At 40.8% G+C, this 22,630-nt stretch overlaps 1 protein-coding gene across 4 annotated transcripts in view; it reads right to left on the minus strand.

Moving 5' to 3' along the window:
- Positions 1 to 1,699: 1,699 nt before the first annotated feature.
- The window catches only part of LIFR (LIF receptor subunit alpha), an 89,659-nt gene continuing 68,728 nt past the window's right edge, over positions 1,700 to 22,630 (minus strand). For all 4 annotated transcript variants that reach the window (XM_087759733.1, XM_087759731.1, XM_087759734.1 and 1 more), the window contains 10 exons: positions 19,889 to 20,054; positions 19,655 to 19,725; positions 19,039 to 19,252; positions 16,005 to 16,184; positions 14,296 to 14,397; positions 12,528 to 12,695; positions 11,702 to 11,863; positions 10,563 to 10,656; positions 9,934 to 10,012; positions 1,700 to 9,232 (listed from right to left, as the gene is read on the minus strand). In XM_087759733.1, the coding sequence (XP_087615859.1) occupies positions 8,594 to 9,232; positions 9,934 to 10,012; positions 10,563 to 10,656; positions 11,702 to 11,863; positions 12,528 to 12,695; positions 14,296 to 14,397; positions 16,005 to 16,184; positions 19,039 to 19,252; positions 19,655 to 19,725; positions 19,889 to 20,054 (1,875 nt within the window). In that variant the 3' untranslated portion in view covers positions 1,700 to 8,593. The remainder of the gene's footprint in view (positions 9,233 to 9,933; positions 10,013 to 10,562; positions 10,657 to 11,701; positions 11,864 to 12,527; positions 12,696 to 14,295; positions 14,398 to 16,004; positions 16,185 to 19,038; positions 19,253 to 19,654; positions 19,726 to 19,888; positions 20,055 to 22,630) is intronic.

Below are 22,630 nucleotides of genomic sequence, written 5' to 3' on the forward strand. Positions count from 1 at the left end.
CAAAATTAAAAGCTCCAGCTCACAACTGTCTTGGGGTATTTCACCTACAGCGGCTGTGCTTTGTAAATGCAACATGGCAGGATACTGTCAGTAATGGGTTTCTGCACTGGCTTAGTGACTAGAACCGCCTCCCCCTGCCCTGGTCTACCCTGGGCAGACCTGTACACCCTGCAGGAACTTTTTTGCCTGTTTGGGACTGTTTGCCACAGCTGAGCGTCCTGCGCCAAGGCAGGGATGGTGGTGTCCATGGAGGGGTCAGACCCACCTTGCCTCTCCCAGGGACAGAGCTCTCAGCTGCTCTTGCACATTCGCTCTGCAGTGGCAGAGCACAGCCTGGGCTAACTGTTCTGCACCCACTGTGGACGTGATACATTTCCATCCCTGCAAAGAAACCTGCTACTTCCATGTTCCTCTGGTGCTGCCATTGCATGAGTACCTCTGTGCCAATGGACAGGGAGCCCCAGCTGTCCCTCAGCTGGGTTAAATATCAAACCCAACAGGATTAGTCTGTTTTTGCCAAGATATGAACAAGCCATGTCTGAACAACAACTTGCAATATCTTCCGAAGATACTGCAAACCCATCATCCTTTTACTTCTTTTAGACCTGAGGCCCAGATGATGGAGGGAGACCTGTCTTGAACACATCCCTGGTGTTCCTGCACTGGCCAAAGCAGTTGCAGGGCTTGAGAGCACAGCTGTAGGATTTCACCTTTGGAACAATCGAAGCCTTTCCTCATTTCCACAGCTCTACACATTTCAGTCTTTTCAGAGCAATACTCTTCAGTCCTACTTAAAGGACTTAGTACCCTTGATCCCGCTCCTCCCCAGTGCTCAGTGGAGCTCACACGTGCCTAGATGCTGTCATACCAATAAGCTGCACCAATCTGCTATTGCAAGACAAGGAATTGACTCTGTGACTTTCAAGACTGCCTCCAAAGAGATGGAGAGAGCACAGTGCCACCATGCAATGATGGCTTCACGTGACGTGCTGTGATGTGGCACCTGTCTGCCCACACATTGCTAATGCCATGTGTCACTCCCTGGTTCAGACACCATGGTTAGATAAACCACAAAATTGCTTGGCTGTTGCTAGAACAAGTGCATGCTGTGACATAAATGGCCTCAAACATAAGGCCCATGTTACAGCCACCATACAAGCTGATCACCTCCATTCCACTAAAACACACTGAGAAAGTGTCCTGCATCACCCAAAGCAACCCCACGGTGTGCAGTCTGGGCCCCTTCTTCCTGCCACTACATCCTTCATCCTGGAATAGGGCTGTCAACAACACAGACCTGTCCACCATGCAGACCCTCTGGCTGCTCATCTCTGCAAGCCCTCAGCCAAAGCCTGCAGGGAAATTGCATCTCAAAACACCAGCTGTGTTAGATCCATAAGCCAAGGACAAAGGTAAGTCAGCTGGCCGCCTTCCCACCACCACATTGCATGGCAGGATCAGGCGGCCTTCAGTGAACCATGTATGTACGCACGACGGCATGCTGTGCTTGGGAGAAGCTGCTCAGATAATACCTGTGTTACTGCCCATTCTGCTGATCAAGAAGCCAAGGCTGTGCTTGCCAGATCCTGTGGTAATATACTCTGGCATAAAATTAAAATAACTCTGTTTGTACTGGAGCATAAGCAGAATTTAACTCTTATTTAAAAATAAACATGCAAGCAAGGAATATAAAAACATGTAAGAGTGTAAGAAAATATATTTATTAAATTCCATGGCAATACTATGGTAAAATTGTTAAATACATGCGTATTTTTAGACACCCAAGCAATACAACAGGAGTTACAACAGCCAAGCAAACTAGGTTTAAAACGTATGCAAAGTTGGTATCTTAGTGTTAGGTTAGTCTTAAATGTCATCTGCCACACTGGAATATTATTTCCCCAACATGATCCCATGCTTCCTTTTTCAAGCATGCATTTGTTTAACTGCTTAGCTAATAAATTTTCATGTTGATACACTTTGTTGAATTAGTATTTTACTTGGAATGCTACAACTTCATTAAAGTGCCTTGTGATGATTTTGCTCAAATTGTGAAAGAAGTATTTTTTCAATAGCAGATTTGGAAGCTGGAAAACTTCAGTATCATTCAGCAACCAAAATATGTTAAATGACTGATTAGATTTAGTGTGTTAGGAAGACTATTTTGTCAGCTTCATTTATTGATTTATTCTCAGAATTAATTTCTATAGGTGATTATTTCAAATTGGCAAACAATATTTTCACTAGTATTAAACAAAAGTCCATTAAAACATTTGTAAAAACAGAACATAAAAACATCTCTAAACAAATTATTTACGCTGTAAAAAATATTGTATAAAAAGAGCTAAAAAAACATTGAACCTGTTCACAGTATATATTTTAAAAGTTACAGCATTATAGTACACCTTTTTTTTTTTTCAGGTGACCTGTATGACTCCACCAGCACTGCTGTTTAGTGTGCCACAGCAGGCTCAAAGTTCAAATTGCTGTTACCTTCGGGTAGGATTTCAGACATGAGTCTATTCAGTGATCATTTTTTTTACTATCCCCTGATTTACAAACTTTTCGGACATGCTATGAAGCATAAAATGTTGTTCATCCTAAGCCACTCTTGAATCACATTAAGGAACCATTGACAAAGTGATGTTCAAGAATTCGTTTTTTATTGTAGTACTACTAAAAAGTGTGAGACCTTACCAGTTTCTATTTTACTTTGCCCTGCTTGAGCTATTTCTTTTTTGAATTTTTCTCAGCCCAAATAATGAAAATGAGAACATTGTATTTTTTCCTTTGTCCCTTGGTAAGTTTTACTTGCTAGATTTTGCACAACATGAGACCAAATGAGTTGCAAAGGTACTGAACCTTGTCGTGGAAGTTGTGCATACACTTCCACTGGAGCTTGCTTTCATGTAATAACCGTCCAAAAACCTACCATCTAGAGATTCTGTTGAGTATCACATTAAAAAATAAGGATGCCATCTGCTCTGTTGCACCACAAAGTCACCTGGGCAGCACTGGCACAAGGAGAGGGTGAGACCGGAGCGGGATTAACCCCATCCTCTCATGCAGCACGCTGCCATTAGACCAGCTCACCTGTACTGGGATGCTGAGCCCCTGCCCTCTGAAATACAGAACTTCTCTGGAGACTTTTTGTTGTAAAAGCAGAAGGAATTAATAGACATTTTTGTGGGGAAAAAGTATTGTCATGCACCCTGGGACAACTTGTAGAGTTACAGAAACCCCTGCCAATATCATCTGAGGTTTGTTTGCATAACATGCAAAAAGGAAATAAACATTGGCTATCTTAGAAACACTGGGGAAAATCCAGAGTTATATAAATGGGGGAGGAGAGGAAAGAGAATTGTTATGGAAGAAACTGTCTTCCAGCTTCTGAAGAGATATTTAAAAATTTAAGACAGGCATAAGCATGAGGAAATTAGTTTTTAAACACTCAAACATTTCTGAATCTGTCTGGCATTTGGGGTCTGGACTGTTTCCAGGCTTGCTAAGGAAAAGGCAAAGAAAAAGCCAACAAAAATCTTGTGAACTGCCGACAGCATCTCTGAGCATCAGCCACACAGGGCACCACTTAATGCATAGCAGGACAAACTCCGTGTAGTGTGTGGGGAGCAGAGACAGCAGCTGTTTCCTCTAGACGAAACTGTCTCAGAAGGCATATATTCAAGTACAGGGCTCGGAAGAAATCGCTTTGGGAATTGCAAGTGCCTCTGTAATATGCACATAGGTACATAATGATATCAGCACATATGTGCATAAGGGGTTAGGACTTTCCTTAGTGTTAAAGATATTAATGCCATTTGCACTGAAGTCTTCATCAAAGTCTGTGGCGGAACAGAAGATGCTATTTACATGGGAAGCTCTTGATAGATTTATGGTACACAGAGCCTTGTTAGCAATCTCATTCTTTAAATGTTACATTTTTCCTATGTATTTCAAATTCTTTTACTATATTTCTATCTACTTGTAAGTATACAAATATTCTATTTACAAAGCAATATTTGTCTAAAAATAGAGCACACGATTTCTCATTGCCTATTCAGAGTGATGTCTAAACAACTTCTACCTCCAATGCATCCAATTGCCTTCATTTTTGCTACTAATCGTGTTCAGCTGAGTGTCCTGGAGGACAGCATCACAAGAAACACTGCAGCCCTAAGCTTTACCCAGCTGAATGTATCAAAAAAAAAAAAAAAAAAAAAAAAAAAAAAAAAAAAGGCAGCTTGAACGTGCCTCTTCAGAGCAGCCCTAAACTCGAGGTCAGCAGAAGCTTTTTGCTGCCATGTTGCCAGCAGAGGAAAGCTCTGGTCCCCCACATAAACCAAAGATGAAGAAACATGTTGCATTTACCAATTGTGCCATGATGGACAACACAGCTACTGGTTCCCTTTGGAAATGGTTTACCCGTGAAAGCGGTGACTACGATAATAAAGACAGCTACCACAGCAAATGCCAGTCATTGGGTCCTAACTCTGCCCATGCAGCCACTGCATAGCAGGGGAGGTAATTCACTAGCCTGCCTGTAATATTAGCTTACCATTTTGTTGATATATTAACTAGTAGTTCTGTGAGGTATATCACATGCAAGATCTACCATTCCAAAATTTAACACACAAACCCAAGATTCCAGATCCCCCCACATGTCAGAACAACAAAAAATAATGAATGCATCAAATAGGAGAGTGCACGATGTTACATCAAACGTGACTGATGTTCCACACATACAGTGAACAGTACAAAAACCCATTACAAACCCCAAATTGTCACATATGACAGGCATGGCTCAAAAATAAAAAGCAGCAGCACCGATGATTTGCTTCAGAAAGAAATTGCTTGGCAGTAACACCCTACATCTCTGAACACGGATGCAACTAGAGGATTGAAGCACTGAGTTAAGAATAACAGTGTTTTGGACACAATCTCTTCTGGTCATATCCCTTCTAGAAGTTGTTTTTTTTGTTTTGTTTTGTTTTTTAAAAAAAGCTGAACTTTCTATTCTTCTAGAAAAAAAAGCAAAAAGCCAAAAGAACTAAAACAAAATAGATGCCCAATAAAGGAATAAGATCTTTCAGAAAATGATGGTTAGGAAATGCAGTGCTTTAAATTTCCTACGACGTTTTTCAGAAACAATTTGACTGAAGAGGCTCACCAGGAAGCCCGAAGGCACTAGTACAAAGAGTCTGATCCCCTCTGAAGCCCAAAGTTTTAGTCTTACAATTGTTACTAATGCATTTAGAGGCTAAACAGCACCATGCTGTGAAAGTTAATTTGGTAAGATACTCCTAAAGACTCTTCACTGGTTTAACATGGCACTTGGGCTCAAAAAGCAAGTCTGTTCCCTGACAGTCCTTGTCACTCATTCTTACTGCTCCATGCACCTAGGGGTGCCTTCACATGATCACTAAATTAGCACACACCCTCTCACGACCCATCTGGTATTTGGATTCACTGCTGAAGATTTAAGACAGGCATTTGAGAGGAGTCCTCACTGGCAGCACTGAATAGGCTCAAAAGAAACCACAGAGGTGAAGCAGCGGAGCTTTCAAGTGCTGGAATGAAAACTGCTTACTGGTTCACAACCATTAAGCAACAGTAAATGATGCTACATATGCTGCACAAGCCTGTGTCTCTCCCCCATTCGCCCCACTCTTCTGCTACTGATACAAGATGATGCATATGGTAAGCCACTGCTATTAACAGGACTCTTCCGCCCTATACACTGGAAGTCAGAACACTGGTCAAATAAAATATATAGTTAAGGTTTTTTTTTAAAAAAAGTGATGGATAATTAGATGAGAGTGCTTTGACAACATCAAGGCAGACCCTGTATTTGTGGACCTTTCCCCTACCTAATCACTAAGAAAGGAAGCAATTGAAAATGCTGTTGCCTTTACTGAATAAGAAGAGCAGCACAAAGGAAAACCTGAGTATGTGATGGTTGTGTTCAAGTGATTCTCTGTGGGAGCACTACGAAAGGTGTTAGGCTGTTCCCTGTGAGCTCTGTGTGTTCTCTGCAGCTGCCCTGGCTTTCAGTCTACCAAATTAAAAATTGCTAGTACTCTCAAACTTCAGTTTGGCTTTGTTTCTTGCAATACACAGCCGTATTAAAGCACAGCTATTCTTCATGATCAGCTGTTCTGCTACAGAGAGGGTTTTTTTGTTTGGATCACCATAAAATACTGACTGCTCCTCTGCATTGAGAAACTGCTCCATAAAAAACTGAAACCACTACCCATACACTCTGTCCTTGATGTCTTCTGCTTCCAATTAAAAGTATATGGCAGTGCAATCTAAAATTCATCTTAGGAGATAAATACATTAAGCCAAATCTGCACTAGTGAAAAGAAATCTGCTCTAAAAGAGATACTGTGAGAAAGGGTTGCTACTATTAAGATTTAGCCACCTCCCAGCTGTCAAGCACAAAGGGCAGAACTGCTTCTTTTTATGTATTAGTTTAGTGTTCTGAATAATAGGCAGTAACAGATTAGGCATGAAACTTTCACTTGTGGTGATGTCTGGTGACAGATGGACTCCAGCTCTCTGCACTGCCTGTCTGTCCTTTCACTTCCAGCTCTGCTAATTCCAAGACTGAACCTCAAAAGCAGAATCCTATCTGCACTTTCTCTTCTTTCAGGCAGACCTTGCACTCTGTTGGTTCTGCAGACAGATCTATTTTTAGCGTCTTCACATTTCACTCTTCCAGGACGCACACACAGGCAGTTGTTACTGATAATGATTTGGATGCTATTTAGTGTTTTTCCTTTTTGTCAGTTTTGAAATCCCTCTGTATTTTCATTCTATGGTGATGGCAGAAACATACCAATATCTGAAACTGCACCATCTGTTGCTGCGATTAGGTTGAACCTAATGCTCGGTTTTATTTTGATGGCCAGATCATGTGGTTTGAAGACCAAATGTCTGCCAAGCTAGCCATCCTCCTGGTCTGCTTTCACACCTTTACAACTAGCAGCTTAGCCAGTTCAGCCTCCTTATCTGTTTCGGCATCTTGTTTAGAAAATCATTCCCCCATCTTATTTATTCAAAAAACCACCAAGTAGCTAATGAAATTGAAATCTAAAAAAAAAGATTCGGTTAGGACTTGATGGAGACCCACTTTGATCAAGCTCTTTAACGTTTGACTTCTCATCACTGTGTTTTACAGCAACGAACAGGTAAGTTAGAAAGCACTTTCTCCTGTAAGCTAATGAAATTGATGGGTGCTGCAGTCTGACACAGTGAAATGTTGCAATTACAGCTGCCTAGAGGTGCATATGTGAAAACAAGAATTTTCAAAGATGATTGTTCTGAACACTCCTTTAAGCACAGAAATGTACATCATTTAAGCTTTCTTTGCATCACATGTCTGGTAAAGGAGAGGTAGAATTAGCGGCACTAAAACCTCCTTGGGCTTCTCCCTGCCACTGGAGAAATCCCACCTTGTCCTCCCAGGTAGGATTTGTAGAGAAGGTCCTGTTGGGCCTGGAGACACTGGAGAACAGCCAGGCAGCAGGTGGCAAAGCTAATACAATAAAGACCATCCAAAGAGCAATTTGTTCTCAAGGAGCTAGTACTACTACCTCTAATTTCACGTGCCAAACTGCTTAGACAGCTAACGTTAGCAGACAGAGATTTCCCCATGGCTTAGATTACTGTATAGTGCAAAGACTGCTGAACAGTGAGGGCGAATGGAGTACTGTACCACTTTGAAGCAGGAGATCTGGAGCTGAAGCTATGAAATACAAAATGCATTAGTGCAATACATTAGGAAAGACTAACTCCTTAACCAAAGGATAGAAAAAATATAGAGCATTCTATGTTTTTAAAAAAAAAAAAAAAAAGTTTTAAACTTTATGCAGTTCTTGTTGAGGTTTAAATCAGTGTTATACTTTTTTCCCCAAGTTTGTACCCCTGAGTCAAACATTGAATAAACATTGTACAGTAGGTACAGAAACTAGTGTCTAGTTAAAAAGCAACAGATTTGAATGGCCATTGCTTCAGAAGTGTTAAACAATGACAATACCCTTCTGTATGGGAGAAGAAAAAAAATAGCACTCTCATTTGTTCTTAGTTTATAACTAGGTAAAAGATCTCAACAGTTTCCAACCACATTGTTTCCATGTGTTAAGCTGAGGTTTGTGATAAATGAAACCTTCAGTAAGGAAAACTGTTGGGGCTGCATCATTTGAGTATGCATGGTTGAGAACAACTACAACAAAGCAAAGCATTCTTTCCAAGTTATAAGTTGCAGGAGACCATATTAATCTTGGAGCACTATGTGAAGGTAGGCAGAGTTCTTTGACTATGATTATCAGGAGCTCTAAACTCAATCCCCTTATATCCAATATATTTTACTAGAGTAATAACTAAATTACTATAACTTTGGCCTCTCGGCTTCTATTAAAATGGAACATTAACACTTTCACTAACTTAAACATAACATTCAGCTCACTAGAACCTCTGCTGACTGTCTCCAAGAATAATTCATGCCTTTTGCACTTTTCTTCCTCCTGTCTCAACAACATGAGGAATAAGAGCTTATTTGGAAGGCAGGTCCAGGTGCAATGAGGACTCACTGTTAATCATTTGGTTTGTTCTGAAAAAAGTGTGTGAAGGACCACCCTATGTTACTGGGTTTGGGAGAGTCTTCATCATCTTTTGGGGGAAGCAGAAACTGTCGGGAATTAATGGAGCATGGGCTCCCAAAAGATGCATTTTCATTGTTGCTTTCAACTGATCCAGGAGAGTCTGGAGTGTCCATGTTCCAGGCATTTGTGTTTGCTTGAGGTCTGTAACCTGCAGTTTTATCCAATTCTTCCTCTGCAGGTGAGCGACTCTCTATTTTCAGGGCACTGATAGGCAGCTGCATTTGTGGCTTATAGCCTGCTGTAGTCACTAAGTCTATTTCTGGCTCCTCCTCTGGTTTAATTTGAGGCTGATACATTGACTGGATGTCAATGTAAACCACCTGAGATGACCCCACAGGTTCATCCATAGGGGGATTTGAGATCTCCTCTTCAATGATAGGGGGGCAGTAGGACACAACCACATGGTTCTCTGTTTCTGAGTCAGAGCCATCTTCAGGCACAGTGGTGTCTGCTGCTGGGGACATCATCTCTGTGTCTTCAATCTTGGGAGCTGCAGATCGTGTTTCCACCACTTCAACACTATTGGGGGTGCAGGGGTTCATTTCCAGTGTTTTAAGTGTCTTATTCCCCTGAAGTGAGAAAGAGGAGAAAGGGGAGAGACTAAGCCAAAGACCCGGAAATCCCGAAAGCAACAATTTGCCCAAATTAAACCAGTATGTTCGCTTGTGGTTTGCACTCATCCCACTGCCATTAGTACAATATAAAAAAAAAAAAAAAAAAAAAAAAAAAAAGTGGTTTATTTCTCATTTTCGGGTTCATCATATATTCCTGTTAATGTTAAAAGTATTTTAGCCAACTTAAAGAGACTCCAGATCTTGCAGTACCTGTTTGAGAACTCTTTCGCCAAATCTCAGCTTTGTATGACCCATTCCAGAAGGTTATTTAAATGTTACACCCCGTTCCAGCTACTATGTCTACCAGGAGGTTGAGGATATGGCATTGGACGCTTCTCCATGCTTTCTGCTTCTCCTAACACTATGACAAGGATGGGTGCATTACTCCCACATTGTTGTAATTTACTGACACTTCCCATTAGTGCAGGAGGAGAGAAATGTAGCAGTCCTTTCCTAGGTCAAATTTTGCAAGTAACTACATTAACAACAAGAAAGCTATAGACAGCATATGACAAAAGCTACTCAGTAATTCATCCTTTTCCCCCATGCCACAGAGTTTTTTCTACAACTAGAGCAGAAGACTCAGTTTGTGAAGGAATTCTTTACTTGCAATGCCTTTTAAAAGTTTCAAATACTAGATTTAAAATGAAGGTTACCTCACAGATGTTCTTCTGAAACTGCAGCGCCTTACTGTTCTCAGGATTTGGGATCTCTGGATAAAATGTTTCTTTAATCCTTTAAAGAGGAAAGAACAAACTTTTAAAAGTTACCAAGCCCTGAAACAGATTGCAAACACACAAAAGGAGTCAGGACATTTCTATTTAATTCAGAATACTGAAGACATCTGGCACAAAGATTTAGTATGTTACACTTTCACTGAGTATTTCATGGAAAAAACAGCTAACCATATTTTTTTTTTAATTTTTTAAACTGGGGAACTTGATACGCCACGTTTACGAAAAGCTGAAGACAGTATGTCTACCTGAGTGTTTGTGGATGGCTCACAAATTATAGTATGTTGCTAACTTATTTCCACTTGGGAACTATTTATAAGCGACGCTCACTGGGAGACAGGCTCCTGAAAAACCTTTTTGCATTCCTCACTCTGACCTCTCTCTAACTCAATTTCTCCCTCACCTTCTACAATATGTTTTTGCCACCCACCTTTAAACAAAGCCCACTGACATCTTTGGGTACTTGGAGAAAACAAAGAGTAACTAAAATCATGGAAAACTCTAGCACTGAAGCACACATCCAGGAAAAGATCAGAACTGAATGCATTTACCATTCCCTCTTTCGGTAGCAGAAGATGCTCGCCACCACTCCAAGCAGCACAACCACTGCCACAGGGATGAGAATTGCAATGATTAATCCTACAGCTGGGGGATGAAAAAAGAAAAGACAGCAAATAAATATCCACAGTTACCAGCAAGTTTTATGCCTTTTCTAACATTCGCGCAGATTAGAGACCGTTTCATCAAAGTCATCTAACAGTGGTCTGCAAACAGGGACACTGAAGTGTACGTATACCACACGCTTACCCTTTGCTGGAAGGGCAAAAGTCCATCCATAAACAAAGCTGATTCAGTGATGACTACAGGAATCAGCAGATACTTCTCTCTGCTTAATTGCAAAAGGCTTCATGTGCAACGCAAGACTGATTGCCACTGTAATTTCTGTTCTCAGTAAGCACTGGAATTGCACTTTCCAGTTACTTGAACTGGCCAAATCTCTGGTAATGGCTCTTACAGGCCAACAACTCATTGCACAAACTGCACTGCCTTTTATATGGTTCACGATGCTTCTAATCCCCAGCATTTAGCTCTGATACATTCTCGCTGCCCTTCCTCCATTGATGTTAAGTGCCTCAAGTTTGACTTTTCATCTATTTTAGTTGCACTCTAGTGTTTAGTCTTTCATATGAATACTTTCTTTTCTTTTTTTCCCCTCATTCCCCAAAGTCAATCTCTTTTTTTCTAACTGTCTTTCTGGGTTTGTTTCTGTCAGGGGATCGATAAAACTGAATTCAAAGCAGAGGGGCATCTGTTTGTAATTCTGAAACTAGTAAATATTTCCACAGTGTCTTTCTTATTCCATGCATTAGCAGATATTCATCATGGGAAACTTGACAAAAACAACTAGCTGCTTGAGAAGACTAAGTTCAGACTCCACCACATTTAGTAGTAGTTTAGAAGTTATTTATCTTGCATACGTTACCGTAGCTGTAATAGGAAAGGAATTTTTCCTCACCCTGAACTGTACCAATTTCTGTATTCAAATATAAATAAATAAATAAATTAAAAATTAGACTGTAGGCCCAAACTACCTAAGGGGACGAGAAAAAAACCAAAATAAGCTCAGCTTTATATACATTGTACAGCCCCTATGCTGAAGACTATGAATGAACAAGGATATTCAACTTACAGTCCTCCTTTGTCACCACATAGAGGCTGTTTGGAGGGCTCAACCCACCAGCAGTGTAGGCTTGTAGGTCCAGCTGGTAACTTGTTTTGCCTTGAAGATCAAGTATTTTCAAAGACTTCTTTGTTAAGTCAGTGATATTCTTAACTTTAAGTTCTGGATTCCCTGTTTGGAAGCGGTAAGAAAAGCATAACCTTGTAAGAAAGCATTCCCAAAGACATCCTCAGCTTTACCAAGACTTTCTTGAAGTCACCATATGAAACCTGAAGAACAGTCTGCATAAAGGAAAACTGAAATAAAGAATCCTAGCAATGATGCCTGCTTACACAGCACCAAACAGCACAGGAGTGAAAATTTTGTTGCTGCAGATTGACTTCAGTTTCTTATACTCCTGCTTGTCTTCTTACGTTAATGTGAGTCAGGCTTCACTTCTGTACAGAGATGTCCTTACAAGATGGGTGCTAGAAGAATATACCCAATTAAATACAGCCACATAACCTCCACCGTGTCTCATCTACCCGAGGTATCTGTACACAGGGCAGTGTGTCACATTGCCACTTAGTCACTGCATAGCTTTATGGCCTCAGTGAGCCAGGGTTTTCTCCGACTTTTGCCTGATATTAAAAAACAACTGTGCTAACCACGCAAGTAGCTGATTATTTCAAATGCTTTTGTCACAGATCAGGGGCCAATTATGCCAGTGAGTAATGCAACTGAATTATGATTAAAGTATCTTTTTTTAAAGTAAAAGTAAATTATTTAAAAAAAAAAAAAAAAGAGAGAGAAAAAAGCCTGAGCGAGGAAGTTGCAATCTATAGATTTCATTTACCTGATTCCGAAAGCCTAGGCTTTAAAGCATCTTTTTCGCCTTTTGCAAAGGAAAGCCGATATCCCTCTAAAAACCCCTGACAATCTTCAATAGGAATGTCTTCCCATTTTACCAATATAGAATCTGAAGAAGTTTCTTCTACAGTAAAATTTGGTGCACGTTTTGGAGCTGTAGGGAGAATTATGAAGGAAAAAGCTAGTAAGAAACCACCTTATCATTAAATGCTGAATCCATGTAAGTGTTTCATCAATTTTATTTCAGGGCTAGCATTTTCAACTTTTTCCTGAATACTTTTGCCTCATTCTCAAGAACATGTGAAAAGACTTAGCAGGTGATACTACAAAAATACAAGTATGTCGGTCTCGTTGTTATTAATTACTGCAGTATTATCTACTAACAGAAGCTGAAAGAAAAACCTCTCCTTGGGCAGCCTTCTTACAGACCCATACATGTAAATACCCTTCTTCCTGCAACAAATCCCAGAAGATTGCATAAACATTCAGCGCATACAAATTACTTAGCTTTTAAAGGCTTTAACTCTGTGACTTCATAACTTGTCTTCAAATTAAACAAACTCCACATTCCTACCATGGAAATCTATCTCAGCTTAAAATAACTACTCTTAGCAGGCATCACAAGTCCTTATTCCAATACCTGTACAGCACTAAAGTGTTACATCAGACATCGTGTAAAGTTATGCACATCAGGACTTAGTCTAACATTTGGCATTGATCTATCAGTGCTGAACTCATGTTTAAGAACGCATCTATTTTTGTCTTGATGGTTATCTGTCCAAAGGCAAAGTTGAAGTTTTGGAATGAATCTATGCTCTTGTGCAAAGTTAATACATTTCTCAGTTCCTAATAAGTTTCTTCTGCATGTTCGATGCATTTTTAGACCCCAAAGTCTTTAACCTTTTACCTTGAAAGCTTCCAATCTGTTGAGAACACATTTCTGGGAAACTGTTCAGGATTCTTGCAGAAATACAAATGACTGAAAGTTGAGTTTCTAGTAAAATTGCCTTAACCTCACCTTCAACCTTAGCAATGAAATAAGCACCAGCATTTCCAACGGCTCAGATTATGTCAGCAGCTCAGTTTTCCAAGCAAACTATTTTAGCAGGAAACACATTAAACTTCAAAGTTAAATGGGTGCTGTACTTACAATCCAATACAGTTGTGATGTAAAAGGGTAAAGCTATGTTCAGATTCCTGGGAACAGAAAGCATTCAGACACAAATCCATCTCCAGGCAAGCAAAGCTCAGCCCTGGATCAAACCACAGTTACCCAGATGGGCTTGGTATGGGAGGGAATAAAAGTGCAGTTCTAAAGTGGCTTGTACGCTAGGATCTAGTTCTGGTCTAAGAAGTGCTTTTAAACAGAAATGTTGCGGACACTTTTTGTATTTGCTGAGCTGTACCAAATGTGCTCAGAACTTTACTTTCACTTGACAAATCAAAAAAAAGTTGTCTCCTTTCCTGCAGAAGTGACTCCATTCCTGTGGTTCAAATTATGCCTGTGCTTTCCACTCTGAAGACCGCTGCCTTCAGAGTAAACTTCTATGACACCTTGTGCCACCACACAAGCTGGAGAACACAGGGTTATTGCATGCTGGGAACTGGAAGTGGCTAGAGAAATGTATTACCATTATATACAGAGAATGAGCAGAAGTCAGTAGTACTGTGTGGGGATTCTGGTCTCACTGAGCTAAAAATAGACACAGTTTAAATTCACTTTGTAAAGATCCTGAACGATAAAGTGCACTTACGCAGCTCTTTCATATACCCAGTTATGTTTTTCAATAGCTGATATCCACTGGATTTGCAGCCATATAGTGAAAAGTTGTATCTCACACCAGGTCTAAACAGAGCTGCAAGAGAAAATTGCTGTAAGAATATTTCACTTGTAAAGAGTGATGCTTTTAGCTTTCACATGATGCAGACTTATATAAATACGTATTAAAAAAATCACAAAATCTTAGACCACAGTGTTAGGTATAAATACTATCCTTACTTGTAATTCCTACAAAAGCCATGCCATCAGATGCGGTTTAGAAGTAGTAAGCAAATCTAGCTCCTGGAGAAATTTGGTTCTAAACAAATAGGATTCAAAACAAGCTACTCAAATTGCATAAATTGTTCTTTCCATGGGGAAACACAAACTGAAGTTACCAGAAACAATCCCCTTCCTTTCCTCCCACAGCAGCCATGCAGATCCTGCCTCCTCCTCAGAAATACAAATGCATTTGAAATACCCAGGCTTATTACAGCAACTGTACAAAAGAAATTAACAGAACTCTCAAAAGTGATAGTGAAGCACTTTAGCAATGAACTCCAGGCCTGAACTGACTCTACAAAACACAAATAGTCATCAAATTTTCATTTCATATGTCTCTGATGGAGGCATAGGTGTTTGATACTACAATGTGTAAATAATTTACTACCTCCTGTGATCTTCTCAAGTCAGGGGTGTACACTACTTTCAAGCTTTTTTCTAAACAAGATGTCACTGTGAACCTCTACAGAAGTCAAGTGGGTTTTGCAAAAGTTCAGGTCCAGCCTGAGAGATTCTCCTGGTAGGACTAAGCGCAGAGGTGAGTTTGCCAGCCTGAGCCCAGCCCTAGCAGCCTGGTAACTCCCACAACATGCTGCAAGAAGCATGCCACGAAAGAGCTCAGGAGTGGAGCAGGGCATCGTTGGACAGACATAGTATTGTCTGCTTAGAAAAAGCAAGCTCTAGCCAGCACAAATGAAAACAACTTGGACACAGCGTTGTAATTACAGGCAGGAAAACATATTGCCCCCCCTCCCAGGTCCCACTCCCCCAACTTTCTTGTGTACACAGCTCCAAGTTCTTTTCCCTGATGGAGACTTTATATACTAAACTCTTCTATGCAGCCTTTTAGACAGCAGAGAAAAATCCTATATCTTTCTTGGGTCCTCTCTTTCCTCTTCTGCTTCTACTAGTCCCACCACAGCTGAGTTTCATTTCCCTGATCTGCCCACCAGTATCTAGAGACCTGGAATGTGCCCTGTTCCAGGAAATTTCAATTGCTGACAGCAAGCCAACACATGGAGGTCACACTTAAAAAAATCTGCCTCATGTAAAAACAACGGATTAGTCTTCCCCCATCCTGAGCAGTGCTGTTTATGTTTAGAATCCAAATAAAACCCCAAACCCTAGATTAACCATTATGCATTAGGCTGAGTTAGGAAGTTGTTGAGTGTAGCTAGAAGAGGTAATTTCAAAACAGTTAATAAACATAGGATGATAACAGTTAAGTTAAGACTGATATTTGGATTTGGCAAGGCTGTGTAAGAAATTAAAATAAACACAGTACCAAGAAGGGGCTCATGTATATACACAAGCACAAAGCAATGCAAAAATCTTCAACCTATAGCAATGGTGCTGCTCTCATTCCACTTGGTGCTCAGGCTTTCAACCAGAAAGACTCACAAAAACCGATTTCTGACTTACCAGACTTTATCACTGCATCTGTTGTATTTGAAGGAAATTTCTGCCAGTCCACACTACAAGGTTCAGACCCAGATGAATGACACCATTTTAGTATGTAGCCACAGGTCATGTTGGGGTAAGAATTCCAAGAAATATAAATGCCATTCCCCATTGCCACAGCTCGATCTGTTTTGACATTGTCTGCAACAAAGACGACACAAAAATCCATCAGAGAGCAGACACTTATCTGTAGTCCAAGCTGGAAGAAAGCCTTCCAGCCACAGCACAAAGGTTTTATAAACTGCAGTCATTTCTAAGAACGAGAGGAGTGCTCCTGGTACTGTGAAATTTGAAGCGGTGCACTCAGCTATGCCTTCTGAAGTGCTGGAAATCAGACGTAGCCTGCAGCAAATCCCTCAGCCAGCCTTAAGTTTGATGACGAGAAGTGCTGCAGCTCCGGACTGGCTTAAAAAGCACTTTTTTAAGGTAAGGATTTACAGCAGATGTCAGGTTCAAATCTGACTTGACACCAATTTGGCAGGAGCCTCCAGCTATAAATTCCTCCTGTCATTTCATCAGTTTGCTTTGTGTTTCTTTCAAAGTGTCTTGCTGTCACTCGCCCGACCACAGAATCAACAGCAAAAGTCAAGTCCCTGGTGAACTTTATGGAGGCTCCAGTCTACCAAAGGTAAATTAAAAAAAAAAAAAAAAAAAAGGTTTGCCTTTAGTCTATTTTTCTTGTTTCTGATTATGAAAGGTTTAGCTGCCCTTGAAGTGATCAGATCTGGGCACAACTTCAGATTCCTGCAGCTTCCCTCCATGGCTGTCCATCAGATGGTACCCCACTGAGCTAAGGGATGTTTTCCAAAGGCCACCACAACAGCTGTGGCCCCACAACAGATCTGCAAAAACAATCTCAGGGTTTCAGTTTTCCTTTTTTCAGTGTTCTCATTTATGCTCCCTATTGAGTCTATTATTTCATGTTATTCAAGTCATAAACTATGGAAGGCTGTAGGGCAAGGGCAGTTTTTAAGAAGCAGTGCTGTGAAAACTTTACTCTCACAGACATGCTGTGAATGCCAAAGGACTGTCTATTTCTAAATACTCTTAACATACAGCTAAGTGTACAATCCTTTTCTAGCTTGCTCATTGCAAGAAAGACACACATGATTAAAAGAAAACAGGTCAACTCCAGAAGTCTTTCAATACTTTTCCCTAAAAAAACTACTATGCATCTGGTGAAACCACACTTCTATGATGCTGGAAGAGAGAATATTTCTAATTAGACTGCTTTAATTTTCCTATTTACAGGAAAGACTTTTTACTGACAGTGAGCACATACTCTCTAAAAAATGCTTAAATACACCACACTCAATTTTATTTCCTGAGCCAGATGACTAGAAATTCACCCAGGGCCGCTCATTTTGGTGTATTTATAGCTACAACCTAGAGTAGTAGAAATAACTACCAGCACTACAGCACTGCTGTGGTAGGGGAGACTGTAACAGCCAGATTACGTGCCCGGACTCCCTACAGAGCACTTTTCAGAGACAGTGACAAATTAATTAAGGCAGAGTACCCTTTGTTTCTGTTTTCAGTTTTCACAAAACCTCAGCAGATCTCAAGCTTCAGAGCCACTGCTCTCTTACGGACATTAAAAGCACTTACAGACCGTACACAGGAAGCAGCCAGAAAAGATGTTTGGGCAGAAATGTCATGCAGTTCAGCAAATGAGTCATCTTTCATGACTCCAGTCAGTGACTCAGATAATCCCTATACCAACTTGGGAGCAAATCTTCAACGAGTACAAGTTGGGTAACACCAAAGGGAACCTCAGACAACCTAGAGAAAGCTATAAATGAATGCAAAGCTCCAGCTGCCATCAGCTGTACCACACCACAAACCTATTACAGAGACCTCCCCGACTCCCAGGGTCTCCATCTTTCATTGCTGAAGGAGAGCTATAAAAGCATTTTCATTCATTCAGCTGTCCCATAGAATTACTTTTCCCTCCAAAGAGCAGACTAAGAATATACTTTAGGTATTGGTGTTTTTGAGAAGCACAAGAAACATTAAGAGCAATGGTTTTCCTTCACGTAGAAACAAATTCATATTTCTCTCACTGTGAATCTCAGTCAAAGCACGTTTCTTTCTGCAAGAGATGGCACTGTCTTATCAGAACCCGAGTTGCAAGATGGGCAATGGTGATACCTGTCCTCTGGGTGGGGAAGGAGAAGCAGCACCATACACGCTCCTAGCAAACAAGCAGAGAGGGGCCTCGCTGTGTAAATCTGTCCTCCCTGCAGAGCATCAGGCAGATCTGGAGCTAAAGGTTTGGGCTTTGGGAGATACACTCTTCCTGGTGTGCAGGGAAGCATGGACTCCCAATAGCCACATGCAGTATTATCTTCTCCCCAAGCTCAGTGTTAGGAGCAGAAAATCATTATCTGGTTCAGCTGCTTCCCTTTACAAAAGCCCACAGCAAGAGTGGCAGTGTTTTAATAGGGATGCTAAAGTCCTATCTCCTTTTCAAACCCCAGCTCCTAGCACAAGGGTGCCAAGACTTCACCAACCAGCCCAATTAATATTCTCCTGCAGAGCTCACAGGCATTGAACAGACAATTCTTCCCTTAAAAAGCCACACAACACCCCCAAAACTTTATTCTGATTCTCTTTAGCATGTAACGCTTTTCAGCATCTCAACAAGAATACACAGAAATAAACTGAGCTCCCTAAACATCAGAGATCAACACTAATGCTTTGAAGCTTCATCCTTGTTATTCCTGGGAGGTCTCCAGAAGAGTGCAAGTAGCTGCAGAGACTGCACACTATCACCCTCCTTTTCCGCAGAGAGCACAATTAATTGGCAAGACGCTACCCTAAAAGCGAAGCAGCAATTTTTTTCTTCCCCCACCCAGTAGATTTGGGTGGGGAAATAAACCAGAAACCAAACACAAACAAACAAAGCATGTATCATCTTATTTTTCAATAAACAAACTCGCCCAGGTATTCCCCAAGCTTTGAAGGTGTTTAGCTCTCTGCTGGGAGCACTCACCACTTGGAAGTTCCACGCTTGTTATCCTCGAAGGAGGAGACGAGCCTGCGTGGTTTTTGGCTACAACACTAATTACACAGTCCTTTTTTCCAAGTTTTATCTCAGTACTGTTTGAGGGCTCGGTGACTTCTTTATACTCCAGTGGTGTCTCTAGCAGGTAGCAGGACACTTCATGAGACACTATTTTTCCATTGGCTTCAGAAAGGGATAAAGGCTATGAATGGACAAAGAGCATATTAAAACCAAAATCGAATAAACAAAAAAAGACATAGGATAATATGAGTTTAATGTCCTGATCTAGTCTGATGACTGTATAGGGCAGAAAAGACAGGTACTCAAGTGTGACTTTGAGAATTAACACAAGTTTCAGCTGGGATGTATTAAAAATGTAATTCTTCATGTGAAATGCTTCTCAATGCAATATTTAAATTATAAAACTTTAATAATATTCTCATTTGGAGAAAAATATTTGTCTTAATGGATGGTTCTATAGAAAGTTAAGAAAAGCAGTCCAATTTATTGACTATAAACATCATTCATTTATAAATGTGTAAGGAAATAGTTTTTCATAGAGTTACATTACATAATATTTTAAAACTTTACGTGTCCTATCTACCTTCCAGAAGACTTTTAGACTTTTTCCAGAAGGACTTCTCTCTCTCCAGATATCTGGTCCTCTTGCAGGAGCTAAGAAAAAAAAAAAAAAAAAAAAAGAGCTGTTTTTTTTTTCCCAAGTTGCACAGTAGGCAATTTACCATCTATCAAAAAGCTAGTTTTTCAGATGGCTAATTTTAAAATATATGGCTTCGCAAGTTCAACATTTTATCATCAAAGAATTTAATAAACTTACGGGCTTCCAATGTTGTGTGCTCCTCTATCCTGCTCCAGCCACTCCACCTCCAGAAATGGTCAGCAGCCGAACAGCGCACCCTGAACTGGTATCTGGTATATGGGTGCAATGCATTCAGCTGAGCTGTGTAAGTTGAGAATTTTCCACCAGGCATGGAGACATTGTGCTGTTAAAAATTTACAGAAATTGACATGTTACATATATGGTTTTTGTTCCTAGATTATGCTGGAATTTAACATCTAAAAAGGTGATAGTTTTCCCCAAGAATACCGACAGTGTGGGAAAAAAGCTGCAGTCAAGCCCTACAAAGAAATTAATGAAAAAGAAAAGAATTTCCTATGCAGTCACCCTAAACAAAGGAAATTTTATTTTGACAGATCTCTGAAAAAGTCACATATAGCACAGAAGTTGAAATGTGACAATAGGTAGGACCTTAGAGATGTAAAGCATGAAAAGGAGAGAGAACACTGATGAGCCTTCAATGGGATGAGCTCTGTACACAGTAGCAGGCTCCTGCTTCCCATCTACCCTGTCCGGTCCCCCTCTCCTATATGCAGCAAAACTTCTGCTCACACAAGGCGGGACAGGATTTCACCTCTGGTATTCAGTACTTGTACTTCTACTGTGCATGTGCACATCAAACTGGGTGGACAAAGGTCTTTTTCCTAAGACACAGGCACAGAAGCATGCTAAAGACAGTCTGTCTGAGCAAGATGCTTATCATGCAGTCTTCTTCCTAGGCAGTCCTTTTTCCTTCGACTGATAGTATCCAAGTCTTACCCAGGTGACCTCTGTTCACAGCTCTTATGACAGGACTAGTCTCTCCTGTTAGTTCTTAAAACGGTGCGAGTCTAGGGAATATTTAGGTTTCATGAGTACTTAAAGAAACCCTAAGCCTGGGAATATTTTTTACTGAATCTAATTATAACACATGTGCATCACAGCTGCCAAAAAATGGACTCCAAGTGACTTTAAGCTGCAACTAATTGTGCATTTCTAAAGCTAAATGACAACTTGAAAAATACAAAAAAAAGCAACAATCTCTCATACGGATGGAAAAGCTTCTGAAAACATCCTCAAAATGCCATGTAAAACCCCATAACAATTTCACAGCTACTTTTGTTTATTACAGGGAACTCTTGGAGGTTTTTTATTAAGCAACCAGAGACGACATAACAAGGCTGTAAAAGCTTCTACCAAGCTGTTTGCTGTGTTTCAAAATGCCTCTAGCTGTGGGCTCCGATACAGGTGCAGCGAATCAAACAGCTGCGGGAGCGTAAGACCTTACCATCTCCCACTGCCCCAGATTACTGACCTGGCAGCAGAGTTCACAAGCAAGTGTGTGCCCCAGGCTTTGAGCAAAGTAACTGTGGGTAGGCAGAACTGTGCAAACCTACTTTTTTAGCAGTTTAAGCTAACTGAGCTGGGGGTGGGTGACACCTGGGTGTTTGTTTCCCCTGCTGACTGCTCCAGAAGCAGTAACTGAGCAGAGAAATGCAGACAACTGTGAGCTGTTATGTACATCTAGAAGCCAGTTCCTTCTGCTGTTAATTCCAAAGATATCTATGATTTTCTTTGCAGTACCTAATCTCTAGATACTACTTAACATATGTCATTACAGAGAAAATATAAAAGCTTAAGGCTTCCACATTCATTAAGTGCTTTGAAAGTATTTAAAAAATACTCTTATAGAACATGCATTAACTACTACCGTATTATTTTAAAGGCAACGTATATAATGATTATCTTCAGTCTTAGCTGCACCGCTTATGTGGCTTGAGTGACTTTATTCAAGGCTGTGCCCAACAGCTGTGCCCAAAAGGCAACTAAATGCAGTGGGTAATAGAATACTCCTGCTAAAAATCAAACAAGCATTGTAAAGGGCAGCCTCTGAAGTTAACGTGCTCAAATGACAAATTCAGGCTCTGTGCACCAAAACCTGGTAATTCAGCATGTGCCTACCCAAGCTGGTCAGAAATACTCCATCTGAACACACAAACACAGAAGTTGGGGGTAAACCTCAGGGCAACTGAACATGCCGTTCTGCCATTAGGCTCCCCCAGTGATGCAGATCACCCCACGCTAAGTTAGGCAATACGGAAGAAGAGGATGTATTCCCACCACCTACACTCAGTATCTGATACTGGTGTCTAAATTGGCATCCTAAGCTCCTCTGACAGTCAGCAGAGTAAATATGCGGCTTCAGTCGGTGATGCAGAGCACCAAAGCCAGGCAGCAGCTGGAAGCCTGAACGCTGGAAAATGTGAACCCCACCCAGAAATACCACCTTCTCTCCAGCTGCAGAGGTCTTCACTGGGGATTACCTACTGATACGCCCAGTGGGAGAATCCTTCCCTATCCTGTCTTTATACCACTGACATATGAGCAGGTTTAGCAGCTCCTTACTATAGCCACATGCATGTCAATTGCTGACAGAAAGCAAATGAACTGTTCTCTGAGGGAAAAGAAAAAAAAAAAAGAAGGAATTCAGCTCCAGACTGCAAGAGGCAATCTGAAACAACCGCTGTGGAAGTCTGCAGGGCAGCAGCGCATCCTGGAACAAGCATGTGTTAATACAGTTTGCACAAGGAAGGGCAAAGCGCAAGGACTGTTACCTAAAGGGTCAGCGTAAAGCACTATGCACCCTCTCCAAGTACCAAATAACATGGTGGGTAATTTGACTTTCCTCTAAATTCTTTAAAGCCAACCAAAAAAAAAAAGAAAGCAGGCAACAACGGAGAT

This window comes from Nipponia nippon, unplaced genomic scaffold, assembly GCF_047370975.1.
Source record: "Nipponia nippon isolate SJK-2023a ecotype South Korea unplaced genomic scaffold, ASM4737097v1 scaffold_20, whole genome shotgun sequence".
In the NCBI taxonomy this organism is placed as follows: domain Eukaryota; kingdom Metazoa; phylum Chordata; class Aves; order Pelecaniformes; family Threskiornithidae; genus Nipponia; species Nipponia nippon.